The following is a 27,552-nucleotide window of genomic DNA, read 5'->3' on the forward strand; positions in this document are numbered from 1 at the left end:
AATCCATAGTTGAGGTGAGCAGGTCTCACTCCTTCTGAATGGTCACATGAATCTTGGAGCTGGAGAGGAGCAGAGTCACCAGAGGAACGCGTGGACAAAGTTATAACCTTTCCAACTTGTGAGAAAGAATAAGCCTGGTTCTTTGGTTTCACATGACCTTGCGTAGTTAAACAAGGCGCACATTTTGCATTTCTGAGAAATTCCTGAAACCTATTTTCCTCAAAAAACAATGATTCCCTTCTGCAAACGCACGGACTTTCACCCAGTGTCAGAAAGCCGTAAGGAGTGGTGATTTTGCTAAGATGAGGTAAAGACATTGCAGCTCTGGTGGTCGGGTCTGACAAAGCGTAAGTCTGGAGATCATCCATGAAGCTCAGGTCGTGCTCCTCTGTGAACGGGCAGCAGCGCGTGAGTGCTCGGACTAACGAAGATGGGTGCGTGGACCGGGGAATAGTGTGCCGCCGTCCACTCCCGACTCCAGCCTTCTTCCTGCCGCATCCCTTGAGTATCTCCGGGCACAGTGAGGGGATGGTGAACTCTGGTACAGTGTCAGGTGTCACCACCATATTCCAAAGCGGCATGTGCCTTGTAGCTGCCGGCTGAATGTCCCGAGCGCTTGACTTGTCTCGCCTAGCAGGTGCAAATTCTGCAGAATCACGAGCTGGTAGATTTCTGCCCATTGTTTACACCTGGCATGTAACTTTCAGGTTAAATGTTGGTGAAAGTCTTCCGTTGAGCCAATTAATGTTTTCGCTGGTTGTTGAGGGCATTTTCATTGCAGTCCATTTATTTTAAGATATTTCTGAGCTTTCGAAAGTCTTGCTCTGCTCCACTTCTGGACAAGAGCGACAAACTCAAGGGCCAATATACAGTCCCGACTCGAACTCCTCCCTTTATGATGACAAAATTAAAATGAGGCGTTATCTCAAATTTCATATAGGCTACATAAAGGTAAAATTTTCTCTGTAAATTTGCAAAGAAATAGAAAACTATGTATCTGTTAATTTTAGTAGCCTAGTATAAGGAAAGCTAAAGACCATTTACTGTATGTTCTCTAATGAAAAGAAAATAATTAAGATATTATAGACCGAAAAGTCTCTATTATGTTTATATAAATTCTTTTCTTTTCTTTTCTTTTCTTTTTTCTTTTCTTTTCTTTTCTCTTCTTTTCTTTTCTTTTCTTTTCTTTTCTTTTCTTTTCTTTTCTTTTCTCTTCTTTTCTTTTCTTTTCTTTTCTTTTCTTTTCTAATTTTCTTTTCTTTTCACTCCCTGACTGTATTGATGTAAAATGAAGCATAAAAAATAAAAACATGTAAATAATTTATAAATAATAAAAAGTTGTAGTTCGTAGCATAAAAAAAGAAAATAAAAAAAGAATAGACTCACAGTCTGACAGCAGGTGTGATCCACGTGGAGTCATAATAATATATAATTGTGCCTAGAATAAACCATAAGTAAGCATATCAGAAGTTACAGATAATAAAAATCTAAACGTTTATTATTGTAATTTTGAGGAGCTTTTTTCCCTCGGGGGAAAAAAATGTTTCTGCCGCCGTCAAAGCGCCATATTTTTTAGCGCTTTTTTCCCCTCGCAAATGCTTTTTAGATTATTAAAACTTCTAACGTATATTAGGCTATTGAAATATTGTGGTTGTGTGCACCTCTACGGGGGCGAGGGAACGGTCTGTCATCGCCTGTGTTTGTGAGGGAAGGAAATGACCGCAACACCCGCCGTTTGTTGTGAAGCGGCGGGCTAATGTGTATTAGAAAACTACCGATGGCTGCAAACACTTGTTCGTGGGTAAGATGATATTACATGATAAATTGTGAACACCGCAAATACCATCCTTCCGTGTCAGAAATATAAACTGTTTCCAAGTGGTATATATTATTTAGTGGCGCAATGCTAACTTCAGTTAGCCTATAAGCTAACATCCGAAGAGACAAACATACAAATTCACTGTTTGTGATCTCCATCTCTCTATGATTGGTTAACAGTGAATTAGAAATAAAAATAAATGTATATTTGTTTATATTGTTCTGGTATACCAGAAATACATTTACTACATATAAACAAAACGCTGCTGTATTTATCATTTATTACTTTCATTAATTGGCTCTGCTCCACACTAGTGAACTGTCTAGGCTGGGTTTTGAGACATAACCAGAAAGAATGTTGTACTGTTAGTTTTGTTTATCTGACTCTTAATTAATTTTGTTTTATTTATTTCATAATTTCTTGAATACATACTAGGGCTGCACGATTATGACAAAATCGTAATTGTCGATTATTCCCTTGAAATTGTAATTGTGATTATTAATTACGATGAAAACAATTTACACTGAATGATGTTTATACCATTGTTTGAAGCAACTGCATGCCGTATTTTTATATGAAAATAAACAAGCTGAAAACACTCTAACCGAAAAACTTTTAGTGCTTTTCTATAGTATTAAGCCTCAAATGTCAACTATACCTGAGATTGGTTTCTTCTTTAAATTATTAAAAAAGTAAAAATATGAATGGTATTATAATGTTATACTAAAAATACATTAAAATAATGGGAAAAAACCTTAAGATAAAAAGTAAAAAAAAACGCATCTTAAGCACGCTGAATAACAAAAATGGACTTTGAATGATTAATTGCAGCTTTGAATGATTATGTAATTGTGGCATCTATAATTGTAATCACGATTAGAAATTCGATTAATTGTGCAGCCCTAATACATACTTTAGAGGATAACTTAGTTGCAAGACATTAGTTTGTTTCACTAGGTTTTCTTTACCTGTCTTTTCAGGCTCAGAGACAGATTGAACATGGGTTGGAAACGCAAGTCTTCTTCTCCAGAACCACAACCGAATCCTGCCAAAGCACATAAGAGAGAATCTATCAGCAGATCTTCTTTCTCTCTCAAACACTCTCTTAGTTCCTGGAGAACAAAGGTCTCTACCCCCACTAAGAACAAGAGCTGGATCTCAATCCAGACACTGTCTTCAGACAGAAATGATCATCAGTCTAGTAGCCATGAGCAGAACTCCAGTGCAGGTAGTGTAGAAACAAGCAGTATTGCTTGAGTGAAGTTTAGAGCAGAGCTTGATATTCGGTTATTTCCTGTGTGTGTAGGCCATGGTGAAGACGACAGTGGCAGTGTCCAGTCCTCCACTCCAATTTCATCCCCACTACAGTCAGAGGAGGATGCAGAGCTGGGTCTGGTCATCACTGTGGGTGAGTCAGACCATTTAGCCTGGCCATTAACCACTCTTCACTTAGTTATGTTACTTTCTAACTAAGATAATCATCACTATTGAATTTAGTTGTTTTCCAAAGTCTGATTGAAGTCTCATTGGTTGTCAATCTTTAGATGAGGACAGGTGTGAAGGGGAGGAGTGGCTAAAGAAACGGAATGGAGTGAATGTAAAGAAGAGGGGAATGACTCAGGTGGAAGGAGAGCTCCCTGAGAAGGATGGAGAGATGGAGAAGACTACAGAAGAGCTTGAGGAAGAGGATGTGAGTGAGGAAGAGCTGAGGAAGCTGGACAGAGATTTAACACTCAAATCCAAAAAGCTCAAGCTCTCCTCTGTCAACGTTCGTAACATCATCCACGTGAGTCTGACTTCAATGAGAAAGTCTGTTTAGATTTTATGCATGTGTTCTCGAGACATCAAACAAACGCTCTTTTAGTAATTAATCAATCTGTGAACCTTCACGAAAAATAACATAATTATAAGGAAATTTTATCGTTGAATCAGTAGTAGTTTGAAAATAAATTCCAAACTTTTTAACAAATGATTTTTTGTTTGATCTCAGGAGGTGGTAACCAATGAGCATGTTGTGGCCATGATGAAAGCTGCTATAAGAGACACACAAGATATGCCCATGTTTGTAAGTTCCACCTTTATTTAACTCTTATAGTGGAAGTCTGTTTAAAAATGGTAATTTTATTTATTATGTTTATTATGTTTATTTATAAAATTTGATTTATGTTATGTCCTTTTAATGTAGGAGCCTAAAATGACCCGTTCTAAGCTCAAAGAAGTTGTTGAGAAAGGGGTGGTGAGTGTGATTTATTTATTTTTTTCTTATGAGAAAAAAAAAAGGTTTTGAGCATTTTTAACTCTTACATGTGAGGGTGTTGATATTTGTTTTTGTTTTTTTTAAGGGATGGGCAACTGGAACATCTCTCCAATAAAGAAGCCAAGTGAGATTAAGGTATCAGATTGTTTTGATGTAACACCTTTTTTTGGTTGATGTTCACTCCTAATTGGTAAATGGGACTCTCTCCTTAGCCACCCCAGTTTGTGGACATTCCCCTGCAAGAGGAGGAGGACTCCTCTGATGAAGAGTATTGTCCTGATGAAGATGAGGAAGATGAAACTGCTGAGGAGGTGCATATCACAAACATATAATATCATACTTATAAAAAAAAAGTAATTAAAGTATTTTAAATTATTTGAATTTTGGTATAAATATCATACACTACAATTGAAAATGTTTTTTTTAAAGAAATTAATATTTTTATTCAATGAGAATAAGAATTAAATTGGTCAAAAGATTTTATAAATTTCAAATAATGATCTTTTGAACTTTCTATTCACCAAAGAGTCCTGAAAAATGGTTTTCACAAAAATATTAAGTTGCACATCTGTTTTCAACATTGATAATAAGAAGACATATTTCTTGAGAACAAGATCAGCATAATAGAATGTTTTCAGAAGTACCATGTTTCACTGAAGAGTGATGGCTGCTGAAAATTCAGCATTGCCACGCACAAATAAATTACATTTTAAAATGTTTTTAATTGGGAAAGTTACATCAGTTAATTACACAAGATTCTTTTTTTTTTGTGTGTGTGTGTGTTTGTTTTCTGTATTTTGAGTGAATAAATGCCTTTTACCAAAAGCTACATCAAAAATCTTACTTTAAATATTATTTTTCATTAGAGGTCCACTTATAAAACTTTTTATGTGTATGTGTGCAACTTTTCCCTCCCTCTTTTTACCTATAGAATTTAACTGTCCATTTTTTTTGTACCTTTTAAGAATGCCCCTTTTACATGTAAAATAAAAAGGCATTTAGACAAGCTGTGGTTTAATAATCACTTGTTTATTACTACACTGTTCTACAGTAACAGCCTCTTGACTGATTTATAAAAGAATATATTTGATTTTTTTCTCAGACTTTTTTGGAGAGTGATGTGGAGAGCACAGCCTCCTCGCCACGTGGCAGCAGACGTTCTACCGCTCTTACGCCTCCCCAATGTGATGATGCCAGCAACAGCCCCAGACTGGTACTTTACATAGTATTATGATCACATAAACACTAGTATTTCATTCTTTTTACACATTGTTCAAAGTTTAAGTCTCTTTTTTTTCCTCCTCATCTCTGTCACAGAAGCTAAAGCCCTCCAGGCACTTGCCAGTTGAAGCAGTACCTATGGGTCCTCCTGCCCCACCTCCTCAATCCTGTGGCCTCTCACGGTCCCTTAGGGCCCCTGACCCCTTCATTGAGAAACTACATGCTGTTGATAAAGAACTTGAACTCAGTCCTCTTTGCATGGAGCCTTACCAGGTACCAAATCACATAGACTCAAAAATCTTTTTGTCTAGTATATTTGGTTCTGTCTCTAAAATCAGTGTGTCTATCTGCCTGTCTGCCAAAGGCTTTGAGCAATGGTGGCGGAGGGGAGCCGAATGACAGTCTGGTAGCTTGTCGTACTCGGTCAAAACGTCCGCTGAGGGACGTTCCTCTAGATCAGCTGGAGGCAGAGCTCTGTGCGCCGGACATCACGCCAGATATGTATGATAACGTCTCCACACCAGAGGACCGTGAATGGACACAATGGCTGCAGGGACTCATGACCTCTAATCTGGACAATGACGGTCAGGAGGTGTAGCGATTACTGCACATAATGTTCACAAAAAGATTATATTTCCCATCTAATTTTAATTTGCTTTTATTTCTGTTAATATTGTAATCATGATTTATTAATCTGAGAAGTATTAACATTAATAATCAGTATAATTTTTTTGTATTAATTGTGAAGTGTTAGGTATTTATTTACATGCAGACTAAAGTTTATAGGCAAGTTCTTACAAGTTAGAAGAAGAAACTCTACTCTTAAAACTATTTTGAACGTTGCCCAAAATAATAAATATTTAGCAAGGATGCATTAAATTGAAAAGTGAAAGTACATATTTATGCATTGTTACTAAAGATAGAAATATAAAAAGAAATAATTGCTATTCTTTTGAACATTCTATTGAAAAATGATACTTCGGTTTTCACAAAAATATCAAGCTGCACAACTGTTTTCAACATTGATGTTAGTTAAACACTTTTCTTAGACACCAAATCAGCATATTAGAATTATTTCTGAAAGATCATGTGACACTAAAGAGCGGAGAAATGGCTGCTGAAAATTCAGCTTATTCAATTTATTTTTAAAATGTTAAAATAGAAAACAGTTGTTATAAATTGTAGTAATATTTCACCTATTACTGTTTTTACTGATTTTTAAAATAATAATAAATGCAGACTTTATGAGCATAAAAGACTTCTTTCCCCTAACCTTTGAATGGTAGTGTATTTGATATTATTTGGGGCTGTTTTTGACACCCCTTATTCTTGTTTACTGGCCTGGGCTGAACCAGTGAACCTCCAAGTGCGATCTTGTACTTTAAACAAATCACTGTCATGCCTGTTGCACACAGATGCTTTCAAAGCACTTTTCTAAAAATTTCTTAATGGCTTCCTCTGAGTGTGAGACTAGTTTAATGTGTGTGTGTCAGCGGTTAAGTACTACCTCTGCTTTTTCCACTCATGTTTTTCTTCCCCTGACCTTTTCCCCAGTTTCCTCTCAACATCACTGCTTTACGTGTGTGTTCACACACATGAAAGATACAGATCTTCTGACGATCCTCTCTTTGTATTTCAGAAGAGGCTGATGAAGATGATGACCCTGAATATAACTTTCTAGATGATTTAGATGAGCCAGATTTGGAGGATTATCGAAATGATCGTGCTGTTCGGATCACAAGTGAGTTTTTGTACAGGTTGTAGATTGGATAAAACACTCAGTTTTAAGTATTTGCTTTAAGTAATGATTTCATCTCTCTTTTGCAGAGAAGGAAGTCAATGAGCTCATGGAAGAGCTATTTGAGACAGTAAGAGGACTTAACACTAACAGGAACAAACTAAATCCAGTCACTCCTCACTCATTTTCCCTCCTGTTTTATAGTTCCATGATGAGTTGGCTGCCAACGAACAAGACGAGGAAGGTCATGAAGAAGATGAGGAACGTGATGAGGAGGCCAATGACACGCCACAATTCAATGTCCCTCAAGCCATTAGGTAACAATTTTCCCATAATTTTAAAGGAACATATCTCTGATAACTATATATAGAGAGAGAGATAAAGTATTTTCTTAAATATTTATATTTTGTTATTGTTGAGTCTGTTTTTATTTAATTGCATGTGCTTAAATTAAGTTTTGTTATAAAGAAAGCCATATGCAGTTGCTTTTTGATAAAACTGTATGTGTTTCTTGTGCAAAATACAAAGCAAAAAGACATGTTATTACACCCTCAAGTTGGGTCCTCCCTTTGGGACAGAGCAGCAGAGGAATGCTGTTGTCTGTTTGGGTAGGGAGGCAGAGAAATGCTCTAATGTGTCCAGTTGTTTCACTATAGACCCAGAACACGGAATGGACACAGCAGAGCTACATATACACATTCACTATAGTCTGAACACACACTCATTCCCCCATCCCCCTTCCCACCACTGCTGAGTACTGTACAGGTGCAGGTCTGTATGTTACTGTGGACGTGCTGAAAAGATTTCACCTACGTGCAGAATCCAGGCACAGAGGCTTTAAATAGAGCTCATTTACTGGAAAACATAACAGCTACATGCACGTACGCACACAACATACACACAATCAAACCTCTGACACCTACTGAAAGGGCATCCCTTAAACCGTATGCCCTTTTTCTGATGTTATGATCATGAACAGTCCCTGTTTGAGGTTTTATTTAAAACCCATCATATCAGGCTTGTAGCTTCTATGTTCTTTAAGTATGTATGTAATTAACATTGGTTACGGAAATAGCATAGTGTCAGTCAGTAGAAAACTTTCTTGAGATGGACATTTCACACACTGTTGCAGCTTATTATTTACCCTGAGAAGGGGTCATTACAGGTTGTAGTGTGTGTATGTGATCCACGTGCGTCGCTGTGTTCTGGATGCAGACAGAGATGTGGTTGATGGGGTTTTTAAATGTTAACGAGGTACATTGACGTCTGTGCTGTCTTTTCCACTCTGAGAGTGAGTGTGTGTCCTTGTAATGCTCATTCACTAGGGTACAGAGAGTATAAGATGCTTGGTCTGTTTAATTTGCCGGTCATATTTGATGATTGATGTAACAATGACTTGATTTTTAATGAGTGTCATCATTTATGCAGAGGAAAATGTACAAATCAATAAGTCATAATTCTGTTTTCTGTTGGTAATTCTATTATACATTTAGTATATATGCAGCTGTCAAAATTGCACACTTGCATTAAGGTTTGGCTCCATTTTTATATCGAATGCCCACTTTTCATGATTCTGTAAATTCTCTCTTGATAAATCAGCTCCCACTCCATTTTTCTCCTAGAATTTCTTCACTATATGGAATTAAATGAATAGTAATTTAATTTTTATTTTTGTATACTTATTATTAATATATGTTTTTAAATTCTGATATGCTCTGCTGATAAATTCCCAACTTATGGCCAATAATTGATAAATAGTTGATGATAAATTTTTTTATACTATTTTGTTTTACAGATAAATAAAAAAATTATGAAATGATACAAGTAGATTGTGACATGACAATGTGATGTATGAACGAATGGCTATTCACTATTAGATTTGATAAATACTAAATTTACAAGTGTTTTTAAATTATTAATATTTGTAAGAATTAATTTTAAGTTAGTTTAAAGTGACTACAAAGGTAATCTAAATGAAAAGAATGAGGAAATGAGCATGTACAATTCAAGAGCCAAAATCCAATAACCGCTGATAAAGTAAATTAGAAATTCTTGTATAATGGCCAGTAACCGATAAGGTACTGATATATTATGCGTCCCTAGTTGAGAATACTATTTTAGAATCATTGAAGTTTTATGTTTCATCAGAATGGCAGTTCAGCAGATTTTCTATAACGTTTCTTGTGCACATATAAAAACATCCCTTAATCTCTAAAGATTCACTATGTTTCTATTTGTCATCAGGTTTGAGGAGCCATTGGCTCACATGTTGACTGCATGCAGGCGGACAGTCAGAGAGCAGCTGGATGCTTTGCAGCAGCGACGGGAGAACCAGGTTCGGAGCACCCAGCATGCAACTGGGCCTGGCATGTTTCTTGTGCAGCCCACCTGTCCTCTGGTGGTCACGTCTCCTCAGAGAATACAACTGCAGCAGCAAATACAGCAAGTAAGAGAGTTTTAAACACCACCATTCACAATGAACATGCTTAATTTACTTAATTTATCTTGGGCACAAGGATCTAGTCTTTTGCTAAAAAGCTGTTGCTCTTTGTCTGAGTGTGATTCGTGTAATACATAGTGGAAACATCTCAAACCTAAAACCTGTGTTATCTTGATATGATTTAATTTTGGTTTGAAATTAAAAAAAAAATTTTCACCTCTGCAGCATGTCCAGTTACTGACACAGGTCAATATGCTGTGCAACCCAGTGAAGGCACTACAGAGTGAGGCTGAAACCACCAAACATTTCCTGGTAAGAAAATTTGGGATTAAACACACCAGTTTCTTCTTCTTTTTCTTTAAAATAAACTTTTAAGGCACAAGAAAAGACTACTGAACATGTTTCAAAATTGACAAATGGAAAGAAAATTGTGTTGCTTGTCAGATTCTTTTTCTTTTTTATCATGTTTATTGAAATTCAAAAAGCAGTACAGTTATAACAAGTACAAACACATTTTTACAAACATTTTCTTCCTTCTCTTTGAGTTTTAAAGTGTCATTTTCTCCTTTTTATAGAGATTGTAATTTCCAAGATGTTATGTTTTACATGAATAATCGTAGTTTTGATACATTCGCAAGTACTGATAGTGTGTGAAATGTTTTTGCTTTGATGTTTTATATACAAAAATTGTGCAGACAATGTGATATGATAAAGGAGTTTTAACATCTTTGACATATCACTTTATATATCAAAATCAAATGAGAACTTTTTAAAAAATTGAGAGTTTGCCATACAAGTTGTAATTTTACAATAATTGTTTCCTGTCCTGTGTTGACAGGGGGAGTTGCTGTCATTTGCGGAGCGGGCAGAGGAGGAGAGATCAACAGTTAATCCAGGTTTTAGAAGCATGTTTAGGGTGTGTAACTTGCAGTCCTCCCTCAACTTGTTGGAGGAGTTAAAGCAATGTCCTTCTCCTCTGTATCTTCCTCCCAAACCCATTCACCCAAACTCAGGTTAGGCATCTCATATGTATTTCATATGACCCAATTAATCAAATCAATTGCACATGCATAGATGTGTATATATATATGATGGATGTATGCTTGCTTTGTTTCTATAGCTCGTTCGTACCCGTTGCTTCCAGCTGGTCTTGCATGGTTGTTGGCCACACGCTCTGTGTTCCTATACCCAGAGCTTCTTCCACACTGCAGGCTGGATCCAGTCCTGCATCCCCCACGCAGCAAACATATTTACACCAAAGGAGAAGATGGGTACAAATGGCTTTAACTCTCTACCCCATTTAGGTTCAGTCATGGGAGTAAATGTTTTAATGTTTTAATCTATAAATAATTGAATTATTTATACTGTATATAGCATATCATCTAGTGTCTATATATATAAATTTCACTTTTCAAAAACGTGTACAAAAAAAATTTGCCTGAGAAGTTAAGAATCACCTTTTGCTTGTAAATGCCACACCAATAATACTGGAATTGGTCAGTGAAGAAAGAAATTTCCTTTTGCAGTCCTGTTTCAAAACAAGCAATTTGTGTAGTTTGGACAACTGACGCCACCTAGCAAACACTAGCCATACCTTCACCCAGTTTACCTTCTGCCTCTCTCTCATCCCCTGCTCTCACCTCTCTACAGTCTCTTAGTCTTGGGGTTAAAGCACTTTGCTCAAACAGAGTTCCCATATCACCTGATAAGCCGCTATCTGATCCGGCCCAAGCGTCAGGAGCAACTGCGTGTGCGAGTGAAGGACATGGTGTCCCCCAGAGCCCCACACAACATCATCAAGGTGATCTTTCTGTTCATCTGCCTATCTTCATATACACTAGTATTTGTGGTGTTGGATATTTGCCCCTAGTTTTCCCCAGTTTCTGTCAATTTGTCTATGATTTCAACACCTTTTGAAATTGCTAATATAATACTTAGTCGTACTGAATGGTGACAAAGACTATAGATGTACAAAGTTTTTATGTTAATGTAATGTTGTTTTTCTTAGTTTTACTGCCAGAATCGTGTGGTTCCTCCTTTACCTGTGATGTGCAGACCTGTGGTGCCTGGAGAGGAGCGCCGTCCTGTGGAGAGAGAGCTAGACGTGATGCCCAACTGGCTGAAGGTATTACAACCTCAAGCTATTACAACCTGAAGGTATCACAAGACCAATGGTTCTCAACCTCAACCTACAAGGCCCCCTAAGAGGGCCTTTGAAGACAATATTTGAAGGCCCTCTTATCTAAACTGAAATGTACTGCTGCAACTTCACAGCTGGTGAATCGCTGCCCTAAACTCTTTCACCAAAACCATTCTAAAATAATTTTATCCCTTTGAATTTCTTTACAGAAAAGCTTGCCATACATCCATAGGGCAGTTTGTCAGAGCAGTTTACAGGGGACCTCCACCATCAAGTCTCCTACCCTTGTCTTCCCGAAAGGAACACACTACCCACAGTTCCTCCCTAAAGGCGTCACTCTGCGTCTGCACCCTTCACAGAGACCAATTCGTGCTTCACAGCCCAAATCTCGACCTCTACGTGGTTTTGCCTGTCCTACTCTCACACCACTGGCTAAAGCGCCTCCATGTCCCACAGGTTCAGGAAATGTATTGACCAATGTGTCCACACCACTTCCAGCACATGGTGTAGTATTATTGACCCAAACTTCTACCACTCCTATAAATGGGGTGTTCCCATTGGTTCACCCCCCTTTGACCCCTGCCCATGGGACTGTCCCACTAAGTACCTCTTGTCCTGTTAATTTCCAGTATGTTACTCCAGAATCGGGGGCTGGTAATCCGGCACACCCTCCTGCCAACTTGCCCCCCACTGTAGTTCAGATACCCCCGTGTGATATCCCTCTACTTAGTACTGAAACAGTCAGAGCATGTGGCATGCAGCAGATGCCCAAAAAGCAGAAGAAACGGACCATACCTAGAAAACTTGCTCCTTTGAAACCAGCCCCCCGTTTACCCCAACTATTGCCCCTGTCCTCTGGGAGTATGAGAAATGTAAGCAACCCTGCTGTCAGTATGGATCAGCCAATATGCATGAATGTCACACAGACATTTCCATCAGATAACGTTGTTGTTATCAAAGCCCATGAAAATGCCGCCACACACCGGTTGGTCACATCTCCCTCTCAGGATCTTGTCATACAGTTAGTCCCTGGGACACAGGCCTTGGGAAATTCCTCAAGTCCCTACATTGGAAAGATGACACAGAAGTCCGAATGTGTGATTTTGCAAACCATGAAGGATGGCACTCCCATACAGTATAGTGTGGAAAATGGTCAAAGGACTGTTTTGTCTCCTTTGACAGCAGCACCAGCAGAAGACAGTTCTCAGTTTGTGCTGGTTCAAACCGTTTCGTCTACAGGGGTTCCTCAGTTTGTACTTTTGCCTCAAAACTCCATCGTTCTGAACCAACCTGCTCTACTTCCTGCTGAAGGTGCACCAGGAAGTTTATCCCAGCAAACTGACATTCCTACTGGCTCCGTAGTCCTAAATAACAAGGGTGGCACTGAAGTGCCTTTAAGCATCATCACTCCAGCCATGTCGTTGCCAATTAGAGGAGAAGATGCTAGGGAAAGCAAAGAGGATGTTGAGGAAATGGTTGGAGACAGATGGGAGGAGGAAATGGCAGGCGCTTTGTTTGGTAGTCCTCTCCTGGCACTCTCAGAGTCCTCTTGCAGCCCCGAGTCCAGTTTGACCAGCATGGACGGTGGAGATGATGCTTCTGTGAGGGTGGAGACGGATATTATAGAGTGTCCTCCTGTCCAATCTGCCTCTGGCAAACAGGAAACACCAGGAGTGCGCGAACACAGCACTGGAGATGGGAATGACCAACAGTCCAGCGGGGGAGAGAAACAAAGCCGTGGGAACGAGGAGGGACGGGGCGAGGAGAGGGAAAGTGGGGGAAATGGAGAACATGATGATGATGAAGGCGAGAAGAACGGTGATGGAGAAGGTGGCGGGAAAAAAGATGGGGATGGACGTGGCGACAAAGATAGGGAAGAGAAGGATGGAGATGGAGAGAAAGATGGAGATGGAGAGAGGGATGAAGAAGAGGAGGATTTCGATGACCTCACACAGGATGAGGATGAAGAGGAAGTGATGTCATCAGCATCAGAGGAATCTGTGTTGTCTGTTCCAGAGCTTCAGGTTTGTCTAAATAAATTAAAACTAAAATACAAAAAATTCATATCAGTCATTTTAAACGCTGCAAGTAAATTTAGGCATCACAGCATTAGAATATGCAGTATGAAAATACATAGTCATTTTGAGATTTGCAAGGACACATTTAAATATCTTATTACATATTTAGTGTTTTTAAAGACTAGGTGAGCGTTAGATGACTGTAAAGATAGAAATCTAAAAATAGATTAAATGAGCATGCACAATTAAATATACAATATATAACAGATACAAATAAATCAATCTATAACCAATTTGGTACTAATATATAATGCATTCCTAAGTGTGATGTGAAGTATTATGCTTAAATGTTTGAAATAAGTTCAGTAGACAAATGTAAATTGAGTCATTGTAATCCAATTCTTTCTACAGTTTTATTAATTTGTTTCCTCTGTGTTCCCTTCGGTAGGAGACAATGGAGAAGTTGACCTGGTTGGCATCAGAGAGGAGGTTGTGCAGAGAGGGAGACTCTGAAGAGGACAATTCGCCCACTTCCCCAACATCCCCCACCTCCCCAAACTCCCAAAACTCCCCTGTGTCCCAGAATTCGCAGGAGGAGAACTCAGAGGATGAGGATGATGGTGCGATGAAGGGTGATGAGATGGAAGTTGGGGAGGGAGAAGGTGGAAAGCTTCCTGAAGGAGAAGCACTGCCTGGTGACGACCCTCCACAGATCAGTGGGAGAGGAGGGGGGCGGGGAAGAGGTCAGCACAGCTTGTTTGTGTTGTTTTCAGTGATGTCAAGTTGTGGTTGGTTAATTTTTCAATATGAAACATTCAGTTGATTCAGTTTATTGACTCTTAAAGGCCGTGGTCGCCCACCCCCTCGTAGTCTGAAGCGTGTTCGACGTCAGGAACGAGGAAGTAAAGATGCCTCAAAGCTGCTCCTGTTGTACGATGACCACATCTTGGACAACGATCCAATGAGAGAGAGCAAAGATATGGCTTTTGCCCAGGCTTATCTCAGCAGGGTCAGACCACTCGACTCACTAGCATCTCCTTTACATCGATTAGAGAAACACCAATTGTCCCTCTCTCTCATATGCTTTCCCTTTCTTTTGCTGTTGTAGGTGCGTGAGGCCTTGCAAGACATTCCTGGTAAGGTGGAGGAGTTTTTAGGGCTGCTTTATGAGTTTGACGAGGCAGGGGAGAGTCGCAGTGTCATAGAGTTGTTCTCCCAGCTGAAACTTCTGCTCAAAGACTGGCCTGAGCTCCTCAAGGACTTCGCTGCTTTCCTTTTACCTGAGCAAGCTCTGGAGTGTGGACTGGTAATTGCAATCCTTTTATAGACAGAAAAGAGAACTGTGGAAATAAGTCATTTGTTCAATGTTATTACTAAAAAAAACAAAACCGTGTCAAATATAATCTGTTCCATCCCCAGTTTGAGGAGCAGCAAGCCTTTGAGAGGAGTCGTCGGTTCCTGCGTCAGTTGGAGATCAGTTTTGGGGAGAATCCATCTCATTACCAGAAGATAGTGAGAGCGCTACAGAGTGGAAGTCCTCTCAGTCCTGCTGGGATTGAAGAGGTATAGGATTCATGAATAAAATTAAAGGTTTTCTGCAGTGTCCTATAGAAATACACAACCAATGTCCATGAATGTAGCATTAATTGATATTATTGAATCACTCGTTTGTCTGTAGCTTCACAGCAAATACCTGATAAAGTTTCTTAGACTATTTGTTTTCCTAAACCCTGTTATTTCTGCTTTTGTAACTCAGCTCAAAGCACAGATGGCCACCCTTCTTAAAGGCCACACACACCTACAGGGAGAATTTTGGATGTTTTTTGACGAGATGCGTCCACCCCCAGCACGTCCTGGCCAGTTTGAAGAGGCGGTTTGGCCGGAGGACGTGGGCACTGGGACAGATGGAGAAGCAGGGATGAGTTTGGCCTCTAGAGGTGGTGTATGGGGAGGATTTGAGGAAGTCACTCTGCCTGATCTTGAGGAAGATGAAGAGTCTCACAAGATTCGGCAGATCAGCAGCAGGAGCAGGAGGAGGAAAGAAATGCGCACACATGGCAACTACAAGGTGTCTTCATTTTGTTCATCCCAGTGAATTTGTTTCCCCCGTTCTTGTTTAGTTGTTAATCTCATGCTTTTTTTCAGGACTGTGATTGGCCTGAAAAAGATTGCTCATGTCCCTGTCATGACTCCAGCCATGATGCCAAACATCGCAGGCATAAGAGGAAGGGATGCTTGCGTTGTAATAGCAACAAGGTGCTCGCTGTGCTTGTTTTGTGGTTTGACACAACAAAGCCTTGAAATATATGGAATTGCCCCAATTATAATTAGATGTTTTGATAGAGACCATGTTTCCTCATAATGTGGTTTTCACATTGAGGAGGACTCCTGAATTTTTGTTTTTTTGTTTTTTGTGATCAGGCCACTAATGGCTCCAAGGTACTGAAGAGTCGTGATTCTGCATTTCCGTCTGCTGATGCACAATCTGAAAGAGGAGGGGAAGAAAAGGAAGAGGAAAGAATACAAGGGGAGGATGGAGAGGCAGAGAAAGAGGTTAAAGATGAGACTGGCAGTGGAGCAAACAGTCCACATGATGGTATAGCCTAAATTATTTTTGATTTACTTTTAGTTAGGTTTTTAATAATTGAAATCAGCATCTACAGGCATTTTTACAGAGACCTATTTGAATAGTAAATTGTCCTTAAAAATTATATATATATATACACCTCCGTGAATTTGGCACCCCATTAAAAGAAATTATCACCAAATAATCACCAAATCTATGCCATTCGTTTGTGCTGATTTGTGCCACAAAAATGGAACATTTGTGCTGGTTTGGTGTTTGAGATATTAAACAATATTTTTTCTCGACCATGTGACATCACTCAACCCATGTTGCCCAAATCACTCCACATCGGCGCAGTTCATTTGTGCTGTTAAAACAAACACTGTATCTATTTTCCTTCGTTAGATATAACCAAAATAGTTTCGGGAGCTGTGGCGTCACTTTCCACCCCAGTTTATCTAAATCGCAAAAACTGGTGTCATTCGTTTGTGCTTGATTTGTGCTGGTTTGTGCTATTAAAATGAACATTGTATATATTTCAAACCCAATTCGGGGCAGTGATGTCACTCTCCACCCCATGCCATCCAAATTTCTCTAAACCGGTGCCGTTTGTTTGTGCTTGATTTGTGCCACTAAAAGAAAACCATGTAACTATGACCACTTCTTAAATATAACGAAAACTAATATATATATTATTATTATTATTATATTTATTTATTTTTTCAAAGAAATTAATGTTTTTATTCAGCAAAGATGTTAAATTGCTCAAAACTGACAGGAAAGAGTTTTATAATCTTACAAAACATTACTATTTCAAATAAATGCTGTTTTTTTTGTATCAAGGCTTTCGCAAACATAAGCAGGCCAACTATTTTCAACATTGATAATAATAAGAATTGTTCTTGAGCACTAAATTTGAATAGTAGTGTACACAAATACTTTGTTTGCCAATATTTGTTCATATATAGTATTTATGTATATATATATATATATATATATATATATATATATATATATATATATATATATATATATATATATATATATATATATATATATATATATATATATATAAGTTTACTGGAAACTAAAAATGTAGGAGTGTTCATTGTCATATCTACAGTGTACTGAGAGTTTACTGGAAACTCTAAACGTTTAAAAAAAAAACTCTTTACCTGATCTGCAGAAGGTGATGTTCCTGTTTGGGAGGGAGAAGAGAGACCCTCTTCCCCCGTCCTAGAGGAGCAGAAAATACATAACAAAGAAGATGACAAGAAAAACGAAGAGGAGATGCATCATACACCTGCACAAAAGCACAGTAGGGATGAAGACGATTCAGCTGAATCAGGAGAGAGAGATGCCACTCAGCAGAGCACACTGAGCCCAGTCTTAGACACCCCTGTTTGTGCCAAAAACATCTCCCTCACTCCCAGTGGAGAGAGGGTCATTCTCTGGACTAGGTGAGCACAGCCACAGATCATGATGCGTTTTAAGCATCGTCTGATGGTGCTTGTGTTTTACTTGGCCCTCTCTTATCTGGTTCACAGGGAGGCAGATCGTGTGATTCTTACTGCCTGTCAGCAGCAAGGAGCCAATCAGAGCACCTTTCAGGCTGTGTCAGAGCAGCTCGGCAACAAAACAGCCAGTGAGGTACCAGAATTATAACGTTACAGATTTTTTTTGCTTTATAGCATTCTTTTCTTTGCCTTTTTTAACATCAGTGTCTCTGCAGGTTTCAAGGAGATTTCGGGACCTGATGCGTCTGTTCCATACGTCAGCATGTCAGGCCAGCTCGGAGGACGAGGCTGCCGAGCAGCAGTCTGCCACTGATGAGGAACAGGACTGAGCCCTGCAGTCATAAAAGGATCAGACTTTTCTCCATCCATATGAATTGTTGACTTGGTGCATTAAAACACGGATTCAGTTCTTCTAGTTGGAGACTAGTCATGCACATAAACCCCATGACTTGCACTAACACCTGCCAAAGACGTATTTTAAGTATGGTGACAATGGGTCAGAAGGTCTCGCAGTAACATATGAAGTATACATCCACTAAATATGAAGGTGTTATCAAACACATGCTAAACACAGAAATCCAACTTACACAAATTTATTACTAAGAAGTGTAGCACAAAAATGGCTCAGGTACTGACAGGGCCTGATTATTATATTACTGTTGGTGGGCAAATTTTAAAGCCTTTTGAGGACAAAATAAAATATTTGATTTGTGAAAAGATGCAGAAAAAATATTTTCAATGTAAAGCACTAACCAGCAGATTCACACCAACATCGTTTCTAACAGACTGATTGTATATTCTGTGAAAATATGAACATATGGGGGTGTGGGGGAGGGGATATGGGTTTATGTACAGTATTTTTATATCGGTGATTTTGTTTTTATTTTGCTTCAGATGTTTTGTGAATGATGCACAAATTGTTGGAAATCTGGAGAGACAGTTAGTAAAATTATTATTTATACTGAGTTTCGTGTAAGACTGAATAATAAAAAAATGTTGCTGTGTGTGAGTGTGTATATTTCACGTTATTTGTTCACTGATTTTTATTATTATTATTAAAAAACTGAAATCTATTATGGGTCTGTGTTTCAATCTACTGCATCTGATTATCTGTTTGTATAATTATTTACTATTTACGTGATTGGGTAATATTATTTTTTAAATTTGTAAGATGAAGCAAAAAAAAAAAAAAGCCTTAAGCGCGTTTCGTTAATCAAGAGCGCTGAACCTTTTCGTATTCCGTAGTTTCGTAACCTTCCGGTGTCATGTCTACTCCCTTGCTGAACGCGTGGTAGCGGTTATTGCCAATTTTCCTCTTTTATACGGTACGATCCTAAATGTGTTTATAATGTGTTATCCTATTTTTGTTCTTTGACAGATTAAAAATTTATTTAGTATCAACAGATATTTAAAACAGCTATATGTGCAGTTGCTTGATCCGTGTTTCAGTGACCGTGCTTCCATGTGCAGATTCTGAGAAGTTACTGTGGAAATGGCAGAAATGGTCCAAGAAAAGAGTACAGGACTAAAATTCGCAGAGGAGCAGCTTCTGCGACACGGATGGGAAAAAGGTAAATCAGAACATATAATAGGAACCGTGCAGACTGTTTTATACATCGGAAACCCTGTGTATGTTACTATATTTATTAAGTTTCATATAGCTATAAATCATTTTTTTGCATAATCGTTGGCATATTCATGTAAACAATCGACTGACACATGCCAAGTCTGTTTGATGATGACTAATATTTAGACTTGTATTGTAGGTAAAGGTCTGGGCAGATCAGAGAATGGCATCTCAGAAGCTATTAAAGTCAAAATTAAATGTGACAAAAGAGGGGTGAGTGAGAGAACATCTTTTTATCTTTTGATAATTGCTCTGAATACAGCATGTGGGTAGTTGACAACATGGACATGATGGTTGTTTACAAGCATTTATTGTTATGCATAATGCACAGTTATGGTGCTCTAACTGGTTCACCCTGTAGCTTTTGCATTTTACGGTCTCTTATTATCAGGTCATTAAAACCAGTGTGTATAATAATTACACATGAGTTTGAAATGTTGGCAAAAAGGAAAATATATATAGGCATATCTCTGTGCAGGTCAATTATTTTTTCATATCTAGCCTTTGAGATTTTAAGTTACCAGCTGTTATAGCCCTTATATGCACATTATGTTTGTGTTTATTATGTACTGTTTGTATTCAGATGGGCCATAAGGAAGGTGAGCAGTTCACTTTCCACTGGTGGGACCATGTTTTTAATAAAGCCTCATCCAATCTGGTTGTGGAGACAGGTCAGGTAAGTAATATGAAGAGGATTTAGGGACATTTTTACAATTACTTAGAAATCATCTTTTTACAGTAGGTTTTTTTTTTTTTTTTTGTAAACATTATCTATCACATTTTGTGACTATATTTATTACAGTTCAGTTTTATTCATAGTCTTTTATCCAAAGCCACTTACAAACAAAGAACATAACTAGCAATTTGTCACAGAGCCAACAATATTTACAAGGTTATCAGACATCTAGATTATGATATGCAGGGGTGAAATGCAGAAAAGAAGATTTTTTTTTCTTAGTTTGTCTGTGATTTGATGAAAATCTGGCAAGTAAATACAAAAAATTCTAAGTTGTCAAAAAAAAAAAAAAAACATTTATTGCAAACTGAGTTTTGTGTGAATGAGGGCATATTTGTTTTGTCGGCTCATCTGATGTTGTCATTGTGGTTTAGAGTGGTGTGATGGTGAAGAAGTCGGATGACGGCAATGATGGATTGATCTCCAACAAGAAGCCACGCAAGGCTCAGCAAGCCAAGTCCATGCTCTATGGATGTTTTGTCAAGGTACAAATAATCAATGAAAAAAAAAAAAAAGTCAGTAGTGATTTAGTATTTGGATTTTGCTGTTTTTGTAATGTCGTGTTTCTCCATTCTTAGTCAGCTACACTGCTGTCAGGTGAGGAGCAGCCAGAAAAGATCTCTGATTCAGATGACAGCAGCAGCAGCAGTTCTGAAGATGAGGACCAGAAACTGGACCTTTCCAGCACTACCAAGTATGCCAATATTACAAAATCCTAACATATTCCTTTAAAAACCTTATAGTTTGTATCAAATATGATTATACTATCATTGTTTGATTTCAGCCAGCTCAGCTGTCTGTGTTTCTGTCTGTCTCTTTTAGGCTATCAGATACAGATCTGCTGAAAGCTTGTGGAGGACGAACAGCACACAAGTAAGCTCTGATCTCTTCAGGTTTGCACTATGATGCATCCCAATCTGCAGTATCCTTACATTCATTTGTTTTAGTCAAACTGGTTTAAATTATAATACTAGAACTTCCTGCATTTAACCATTTCTATCTATCACAGTTGAGCAGGACTTGAATCATAGATAAAGTAATATTATCAAATCAGTGTTATTTTTCTAAAAACTTGAATTAGCATTTTATATTTTTAGTTTTCATTTTAAGTTTGTCATTTTGTTTATATTAGATTTTTTACATGAAAGATGTTTACATTTAGTCCACAAGACAAAAAAATTGCTGAAATTATTAAAATAACCCCATTCAAAAGTTTGGGAACCCTTGATTCTTAATACTGTGTGTTGTATGTATGTGTGTGTCTGTTTTATGCTTGATTTTCATCAAATATTTATATTTCTGCTATATTTTAATTGACAAAAATTTGTTTGGTTATCAGTAACAACACTGTGTCAGATATGCTGGTTACTTAAACACGTTTGTTTGTTTGTTGTGAATAGAGGAGCCAGACATGGACTCACTATGAGCGCCAAACTGGCCCGACTTGAGCAGCAGGAGCAGGAGTTCATGAACAAGTATGGTAAGAAGAACCACACTGCTGAACCATCCACAAGCAACACAGATTGTCTAAATCCTGAGGGACGTCCAGATATTAAAGAGAAAACAAAACGCAAGAAATCAAAAAGGCAGGAGGAACCATCAGAGAATAACATCCATGAAGATAAGATGACAGCACAGGTCCTTTCAAGTAATGATACTGAGGACCGCAAACCCAAAAAGAGGAAAGAGTCTAATGATGCTTCTGTGAATGACAAAACGATCGCAGATACAGAGCCAAAGAAGAAGAAAAAGAGAAATCGCAAAGAAAAAGAAGCACGTGAGGATCGTGTTCATGGAGACTGCAGCATAGATGTGAATGAGGCATTCACACACAAATCAGAGGAGCAAGACACACACCTGCCGACAGATGACAGCATGCACAAGAAGAAAAAGAAAAAGAAACAACGGTCCAAGGTGGCTGCTGAGACGGCTGACGCAGAGGAGATCAATGAGGAATCCACAGACACACACAGCAAACAACCACAGGAGGGCAGTACTGAGTATCAACAAACATCTGATAATGCCTTCAAAAAGAAAAAGAAAAAGCGCTCTTCCATGGAGCACTACGAAGATGTGGATAACTCAGCTACTGCAATGATAGTAACGGAAGATGCTAGCAATGTAGCACAGATAATGGACACACAAACAGAAGGACAGAAGAACGAAAGGAAGAAAAACAAAAAAATGAAACGAAGCAAAAAGGAATAGCACGAGGTGGCCAAAAATTTGCAGTCTGAGGAGTCCGTGCCAAAAAAACAAAAAAAAAAAGCAAAGAGTGACCTTGCATTCTACCAAACTCACTACAAACACAAGAAGTAGATCAGAATCTGGGCTGCTGTTGAAATGTTAGCATCGATTCTCCAGCTGAGAAACTTGACTTGACAAAATGCAGGCGTGTTCAGATCATGTTTGTTATGGAGCACTCATATTTATTCTTACAAATCATGGTCAATTTTTAAAGCTTGAGACCCACAGGTGACATTAAATGGTGTTTTTTTTTTACATTTGTGTAATGCATATTTAATAGCATATTGACAAGTACAAAAATGTGATGAACTGTGAACAGCTTGCAGTGATTTATGTGGCTGAAGTATTTATTCAGTCACAGTAAAGTTGGATGTTGTTTGACAGACAGGAAGAATGGTGCACTAAGTTAAGTCATTTTCCTACAGTATGTGTCTCTCTTGGAGCTGTAACTTGAAACATTGCTAACAAATCAAACTTCAAATGAATTTGAAAATAAAATTATTCTTGAGATGGTTGTCTTTTGTTCGGTCTTCTGTTCATGTTGAGGGGCCACTTTGGTTTTGTTGGGCTTGAAGGAAGGTTGGCCATGTTAAAACGTCCACTTCGCAGATCCATCTATTCCTCATGTTACAGCTTGTTGATATCCAGCTTTGCAGTGGGTTTTTGCTGGGCATTGACAGAACGCATTCCATGTATCCTTTCAAGGGGGCATAGACCCAGAAACTGTAAGGAAAATATGGAAAGCATCAGATAGTTGCTTTTTAACTGTAACGGATTCATTTTATTTTAATTTTTTTTTAATTGATTAGATTTTTTTTTTCATGGTTTATAAAAAGGAAATTTATTTTCAGTTAAAAAAATAAATATTTTAACTTTTTTTTTTTTTTTTAAATACTGCCTGTTACTATAGTAAAAAATATAATTATAAAAATTAAATATTGATTTTTTTAAAAAATTGAAAGCAAAATTGATTTATAAATCAAATTACTCTTCTGTTGCCATTTTTAAGACTTACCCTCCCTCAAGTTCAGCACCAGTGGTCCAGACCCAAGTTTCTTCTTTCTTTTCAGAGAGTCCGATCCAGTACCCATGATATTTGTCATAATATGATTCGGTGTGCTGATTGATGAATTCCTGAATTTGCATAAGATGATGAAAACCGCATTATAATCATGTGGAAATCATACAGTAAATTTACTGTTGGCAATCATTTCTATTGTGTACAGTGTAAACCAGATGCTTGCCATCTTTTGATCACAATGTGATGTTAAAGCAAGATCAGTTAAGTCACTTTGAACTCATGAGAAAAGACATTATTTGAAGTTCTTTGAGGCTAGTGGAAAGACTGTAAAAACACTGACCAACTATTTTTAAGTTCATAGATTAAGTCTTTGAGTAAGAAAGAAAATTTAGAACGTTCTTGTATATTTTTATACTTCATTTAATATACCTGTTCCTCCACACTGTCTATTATGGCCAGCTGAGCTCCATATCCCTTGCAGTATTCCTGACTCTCTGTCCACGTTTTCCAGGGCCAGTCTTTATTGAAATAATAACAGCTGGAACCATTCTGAATCCAATTTTGAAGACAAGGTGTACACTGGACCCCTGTGATGGAGAGAAGCTCAGGTTAACTGGAGGAAAAACAGACTTCACTCCAGATTCAGTGAAACAGCTTACCATTTCCAGTGGACTGACAGTACTTATCCACTAAAAAGCTGCTTTTTTTCAGTATGAAGTTAAGTGTGCCATTCATCTGTTCACCCTGTGTCTTCAGCCTGGCTCTCTCTCGCTCCAGCACTTCCATGTCTGCCAGTAGTTGCAGATTGGTGGCTTTCTCTTGAGTGTGCCGGGCCTATATAAAGGGATTTCATGTGGTTAGTCTTTTTTGTTTAGCAGAGAGGAAATTTCTAACTATTAAAGGGATAGTTCACCCAAAAATGAAAACTCTGTCATCGTTTACTCACCCTTGAGTTGTTCTTAACCTGTACGGATTTCTATATGGACACAAAAGATATTTGAACAATGTGGGTAACCAAACAGTTTCTGGTTCCTATTGAATCCAGTGAACCCAGTATTGAAGCCAGTGATGACAGAATTTTCATATTTGGGTGAACTATCCCTTGAGGTGCTGTATGTCTGTCAGGCTTTAATCTTACCAGAATATTGTTGTATTTTGACTTATGAATGTAGTCTGCAAGGCAGAGAAACAAACAAAAAAAGGCAAATTGTTAGTTAAATATAAAGTACTTGTAGACTAATGCAATGCAGTGGTTCTGTGATATTTTAGTATTTATGAGTTTAGTAGGCATAGTCGTTAATTACTACATTGGCTTATATTGCACCTATAAGATTGTAAGAAATTGTGAAAGTTGAAAGTTGTGAAAGAAAACAGAACACATGAGAAAGTTTCCAGTGTTGTCACCCAGCAACATTTCCCTTTTCTTGACACATTTGTAAACTTCTATGTTGGGAATATTTGAGGTTACATCAGGAGTACTCAATCACTTCTCTTTTCATTTTATTTGTTTATTCATTTACTTTAGTTCTAGCTCTGATTGAATATACTTAAACCAGTTAATCATGGTCTTTGAGCTTCCTTGTACAGGGCTAGAATGCAACCAAATGTGAACATCCAAATGTAGGACTGAATGATATTTTGGTATTGTGTATATACATGAGTGCTTATCCTTACTGAAAACGCTGACAGCTGTTAATGCAGCAAGCAGGAAGAAGCAGAGCAGCCCCAGAATAACTGTAGCTGGTCTGTACGCTGAAAAGATTGGGGTGGTGGCATCTTTTGCTGAATAAGAATAACACTAGTTTGAGTCCAAGATAGTGCATGGTAATATTTGACAAATTAAGACTTAGAAGATGTTCTGTTTTGTTAGGATTAAATTATAGGTATTCAATTTTTTGTACCTTCAGACAGAGAATCATGTGCTGGCAAAACAGATTTGTTTAATGAACACTCAGCAGCTGCACAGGAAAGAGCGGAAAATGAAAAAATAGCATGTAACTCTTAACTTATTTAAAAATTTTAAAGAAGTGAAATAATCTGTATGTCAGTCAGATTTGTTAAAAAAATCCCCCAATTAAAAAAAAAAAATGTGTGCTTGTGTATATATATATATATATATATATATATATATATATATATAGATATATATATATATATATATATATATATATATATATATATATATATATATATATATATATACAGTACAGGTCAAAAGTTTGTAAACATTACTATTAAAAAATGTTTTTGAAAGAAGTCTCTTCTGCTCATCAAGCCTGCATTTATTTGATCAAAAATACAGAAAAAAACAGTAATATTGTGAAATATTATTACAACTTAAAATAAAGTTTCTATTTGAATATACTTAAAAAAAAAAAATTATTTCTGTGATGCAAAGCTGAATTTTCAGCATCATTACTCCAGCCTTCAGTGTCACATGTAACATCCAGTCTATCACATGAATCATTTAGAAATCATTCTAATATTCTGATTTATTATGGAGTGTTGGAAACAGTTCTGCTGTCTAATATATTTGATGAATAAAAGGTTAAAAAAAGAACTGCATTTATTAAAAAAAAAAAAAAATTCTAATAATATATATTCTAATAATATATTTTCTTTACTATCACTTTTTTATCAATTTAACACACATCCTTGCTGAATAAAAGTATTGATTTTATTTAAAAAAAAGAAAGAAAAAAAATTACTGACCCCAAATAACTGACCAGTAGTGTTTTTTTGTTATTACAAAATATTTATATTTTAAAAACATAGCTTCTTTTTTTTTTTTTTTACTTTTTATTCATCAAAGTATCCTAAAAAAGTATCATGTTCTGAAAAAATATTAAGCAGCAGAACTGTTTCCAACTTTGATAATGAATCATCATATTAGAATGATTTCTACAGGATCATGTGATAATGATCCTAAAAATTCAGCTTTATATCACAGAAATAAATGATAATTTAAAGTATAATAAATTTAAAAAACAATTATTTTAAATTGTAATAATATATCACAATATTAAATTTTTTTCTGTATTTTTGATCAAATAAATGCAGGCTTGATGAGCAGAAGAAACTTCTTTCAAAAACATTAAAAATAGTAATGTTTCCAAACTTTTGACCTGTACTGTATATATATATATATCATTGTTTGTAATAGTATTACAGTTGATAGATAGATTCTTTTAAATATAAAAATAGTTTTATAGTTATAGTCATGTTTTTGTTTTGTTTTTTTGGTGACAGATCTCTTACCTGAGGTCTCAGGAGGTGTCTGCGTAGTTGATTGTTTTATTTTCACCTCCGCATATATTACAGACTCCTCTAACTGTGGCACTTTAACATTAATAAGACAAACATTCATTCATTCATTCATTTATATTCTGATTATTCAAATAAATAAATGAATAAAAATAAAAACTACTCTAATATATTTCAACCAAACTGAGCAAATGTTGTGTTAACATTATTGTTAGATCTTGTGTTTCTTTGCCATCACTTAAAAAAAAAAAAAAAAAATAATAATAATAATAAAAAATAAATAAAAACACGTACCTGTAGATTTCTGATTGTCAAATGGCTTAAAGCAGACTGTTGAATAGCACAACTCCTCTTCCATACTTGCTCACCTTCACAATCCACAAACAGAGAGAAAGCAGCAGTGTGATTAAATCCAGTCAGTCGGATTGAACAGAAATATGTGGCATTCAGAATTTGGTAAGAACAGATTTCTCTGATAGCAACATCGTGAAATCCATGCGGGCCAGATGTGGGCTGGACCTGGGGTGACACTGGTTGCTGTCTGGGTTTGGTCAGAAAACGGAACATGCTGCCTCATTTATCATATTCATACACAAGGAGGTGTCTGAAGTGTCAGCACTGTTAATTCTACATTCTACATTTAGAGAAGCTTAATAACAATAAGATATGAAATGTTAAATTATTACTGAAAGAAGAAGTGATGTCTTACAAAACTGTGTTCTTCCCTGTCCTGTGGCATAAACTTGTTTGCTTTGTGTTTTGAGGAAGTTTGAAGTGTAGTCCTATCACTATGCAAATGTGAATTATTTTCACATGTAGACATTATTATAATGTCTAAAATGAAACTTGACTGTAAAAATCCAATTTGCAAAAAGTTAAAATAGAAAGTTAAAAAGTTAAGATAGATAAAGTATTTAAGCTTTCAGTTGTTAGAGTTAAAT

The 27,552-nt window shown here is 37.1% G+C and overlaps 3 protein-coding genes across 3 annotated transcripts; 2 read left to right on the plus strand and 1 right to left on the minus strand.

The window, feature by feature from the left end:
• The first annotated feature begins 1,645 nt into the window (after positions 1-1,645).
• Positions 1,646-18,786, plus strand: gon4lb (gon-4 like b). The gene is made up of 31 exons (XM_042772642.1): positions 1,646-1,801; positions 2,800-3,047; positions 3,126-3,227; positions 3,364-3,605; positions 3,810-3,884; positions 4,005-4,055; positions 4,161-4,211; positions 4,289-4,387; positions 5,179-5,289; positions 5,394-5,570; positions 5,662-5,881; positions 6,937-7,038; positions 7,125-7,165; positions 7,240-7,352; positions 9,280-9,481; positions 9,701-9,787; positions 10,314-10,488; positions 10,596-10,746; positions 11,126-11,276; positions 11,484-11,600; positions 11,825-13,639; positions 14,082-14,376; positions 14,479-14,642; positions 14,742-14,939; positions 15,053-15,196; positions 15,390-15,701; positions 15,779-15,889; positions 16,055-16,229; positions 17,386-17,659; positions 17,747-17,849; positions 17,932-18,786. Exons 2-31 carry the CDS (start codon positions 2,819-2,821, stop codon positions 18,043-18,045), a joined length of 6,201 nt encoding a protein of 2,066 aa, XP_042628576.1. The 5' UTR covers positions 1,646-1,801; positions 2,800-2,818; the 3' UTR covers positions 18,046-18,786.
• Positions 18,787-18,897: 111 nt separating this feature from the next.
• Positions 18,898-22,840, plus strand: gpatch4 (G patch domain containing 4). The gene is made up of 8 exons (XM_042772644.1): positions 18,898-19,041; positions 19,187-19,287; positions 19,483-19,556; positions 19,927-20,019; positions 20,454-20,564; positions 20,658-20,773; positions 20,902-20,952; positions 21,480-22,840. The coding sequence occupies exons 2-8, from the start codon at positions 19,209-19,211 to the stop codon at positions 22,285-22,287; spliced, it is 1,332 nt and encodes a 443-aa protein (XP_042628578.1). The 5' UTR covers positions 18,898-19,041; positions 19,187-19,208; the 3' UTR covers positions 22,288-22,840.
• LOC109059571 (asialoglycoprotein receptor 2) lies at positions 22,571-27,386 on the minus strand. Its single transcript, XM_042772645.1, has 9 exons — positions 26,906-27,386; positions 26,606-26,686; positions 25,249-25,305; positions 25,022-25,129; positions 24,486-24,520; positions 24,007-24,181; positions 23,777-23,934; positions 23,342-23,460; positions 22,571-23,049 (listed from the first exon to the last, which is right to left on the minus strand). The coding sequence occupies exons 1-9, from the start codon at positions 26,967-26,969 to the stop codon at positions 22,863-22,865; spliced, it is 984 nt and encodes a 327-aa protein (XP_042628579.1). The 5' UTR covers positions 26,970-27,386; the 3' UTR covers positions 22,571-22,862.
• Positions 27,387-27,552: the final 166 nt, after the last annotated feature.

The sequence above is a fragment of the Cyprinus carpio genome, chromosome A16 (assembly GCF_018340385.1).
Source record: "Cyprinus carpio isolate SPL01 chromosome A16, ASM1834038v1, whole genome shotgun sequence".
Taxonomy (NCBI): Eukaryota; Metazoa; Chordata; class Actinopteri; order Cypriniformes; family Cyprinidae; genus Cyprinus; species Cyprinus carpio.

Coding starts and splice junctions, on each gene's coding strand:
- gon4lb (XM_042772642.1), top strand. CDS start 2,819: ATGGGTTGGAAACGCAAGTCTTCTTCTCCAGAACCACAACCGAATCCT. Junction 15,702..15,778: donor GCACACATGGCAACTACAAG/GTGTCTTCATTT, acceptor GCTTTTTTTCAG/GACTGTGATTGGCCTGAAAA. Junction 16,230..17,385: donor AGCAAACAGTCCACATGATG/GTATAGCCTAAA, acceptor CCTGATCTGCAG/AAGGTGATGTTCCTGTTTGG.
- gpatch4 (XM_042772644.1), top strand. CDS start 19,209: ATGGCAGAAATGGTCCAAGAAAAGAGTACAGGACTAAAATTCGCAGAG. Junction 20,565..20,657: donor TCTATGGATGTTTTGTCAAG/GTACAAATAATC, acceptor CTCCATTCTTAG/TCAGCTACACTGCTGTCAGG. Junction 20,953..21,479: donor GGAGGACGAACAGCACACAA/GTAAGCTCTGAT, acceptor TGTTGTGAATAG/AGGAGCCAGACATGGACTCA.
- LOC109059571 (XM_042772645.1), bottom strand. CDS start 26,969: ATGGAAGAGGAGTTGTGCTATTCAACAGTCTGCTTTAAGCCATTTGAC. Junction 23,935..24,006: donor CTGTCAGTCCACTGGAAATG/GTAAGCTGTTTC, acceptor TCTCCATCACAG/GGGTCCAGTGTACACCTTGT. Junction 23,050..23,341: donor GGTGCTGAACTTGAGGGAGG/GTAAGTCTTAAA, acceptor TTTTCCTTACAG/TTTCTGGGTCTATGCCCCCT.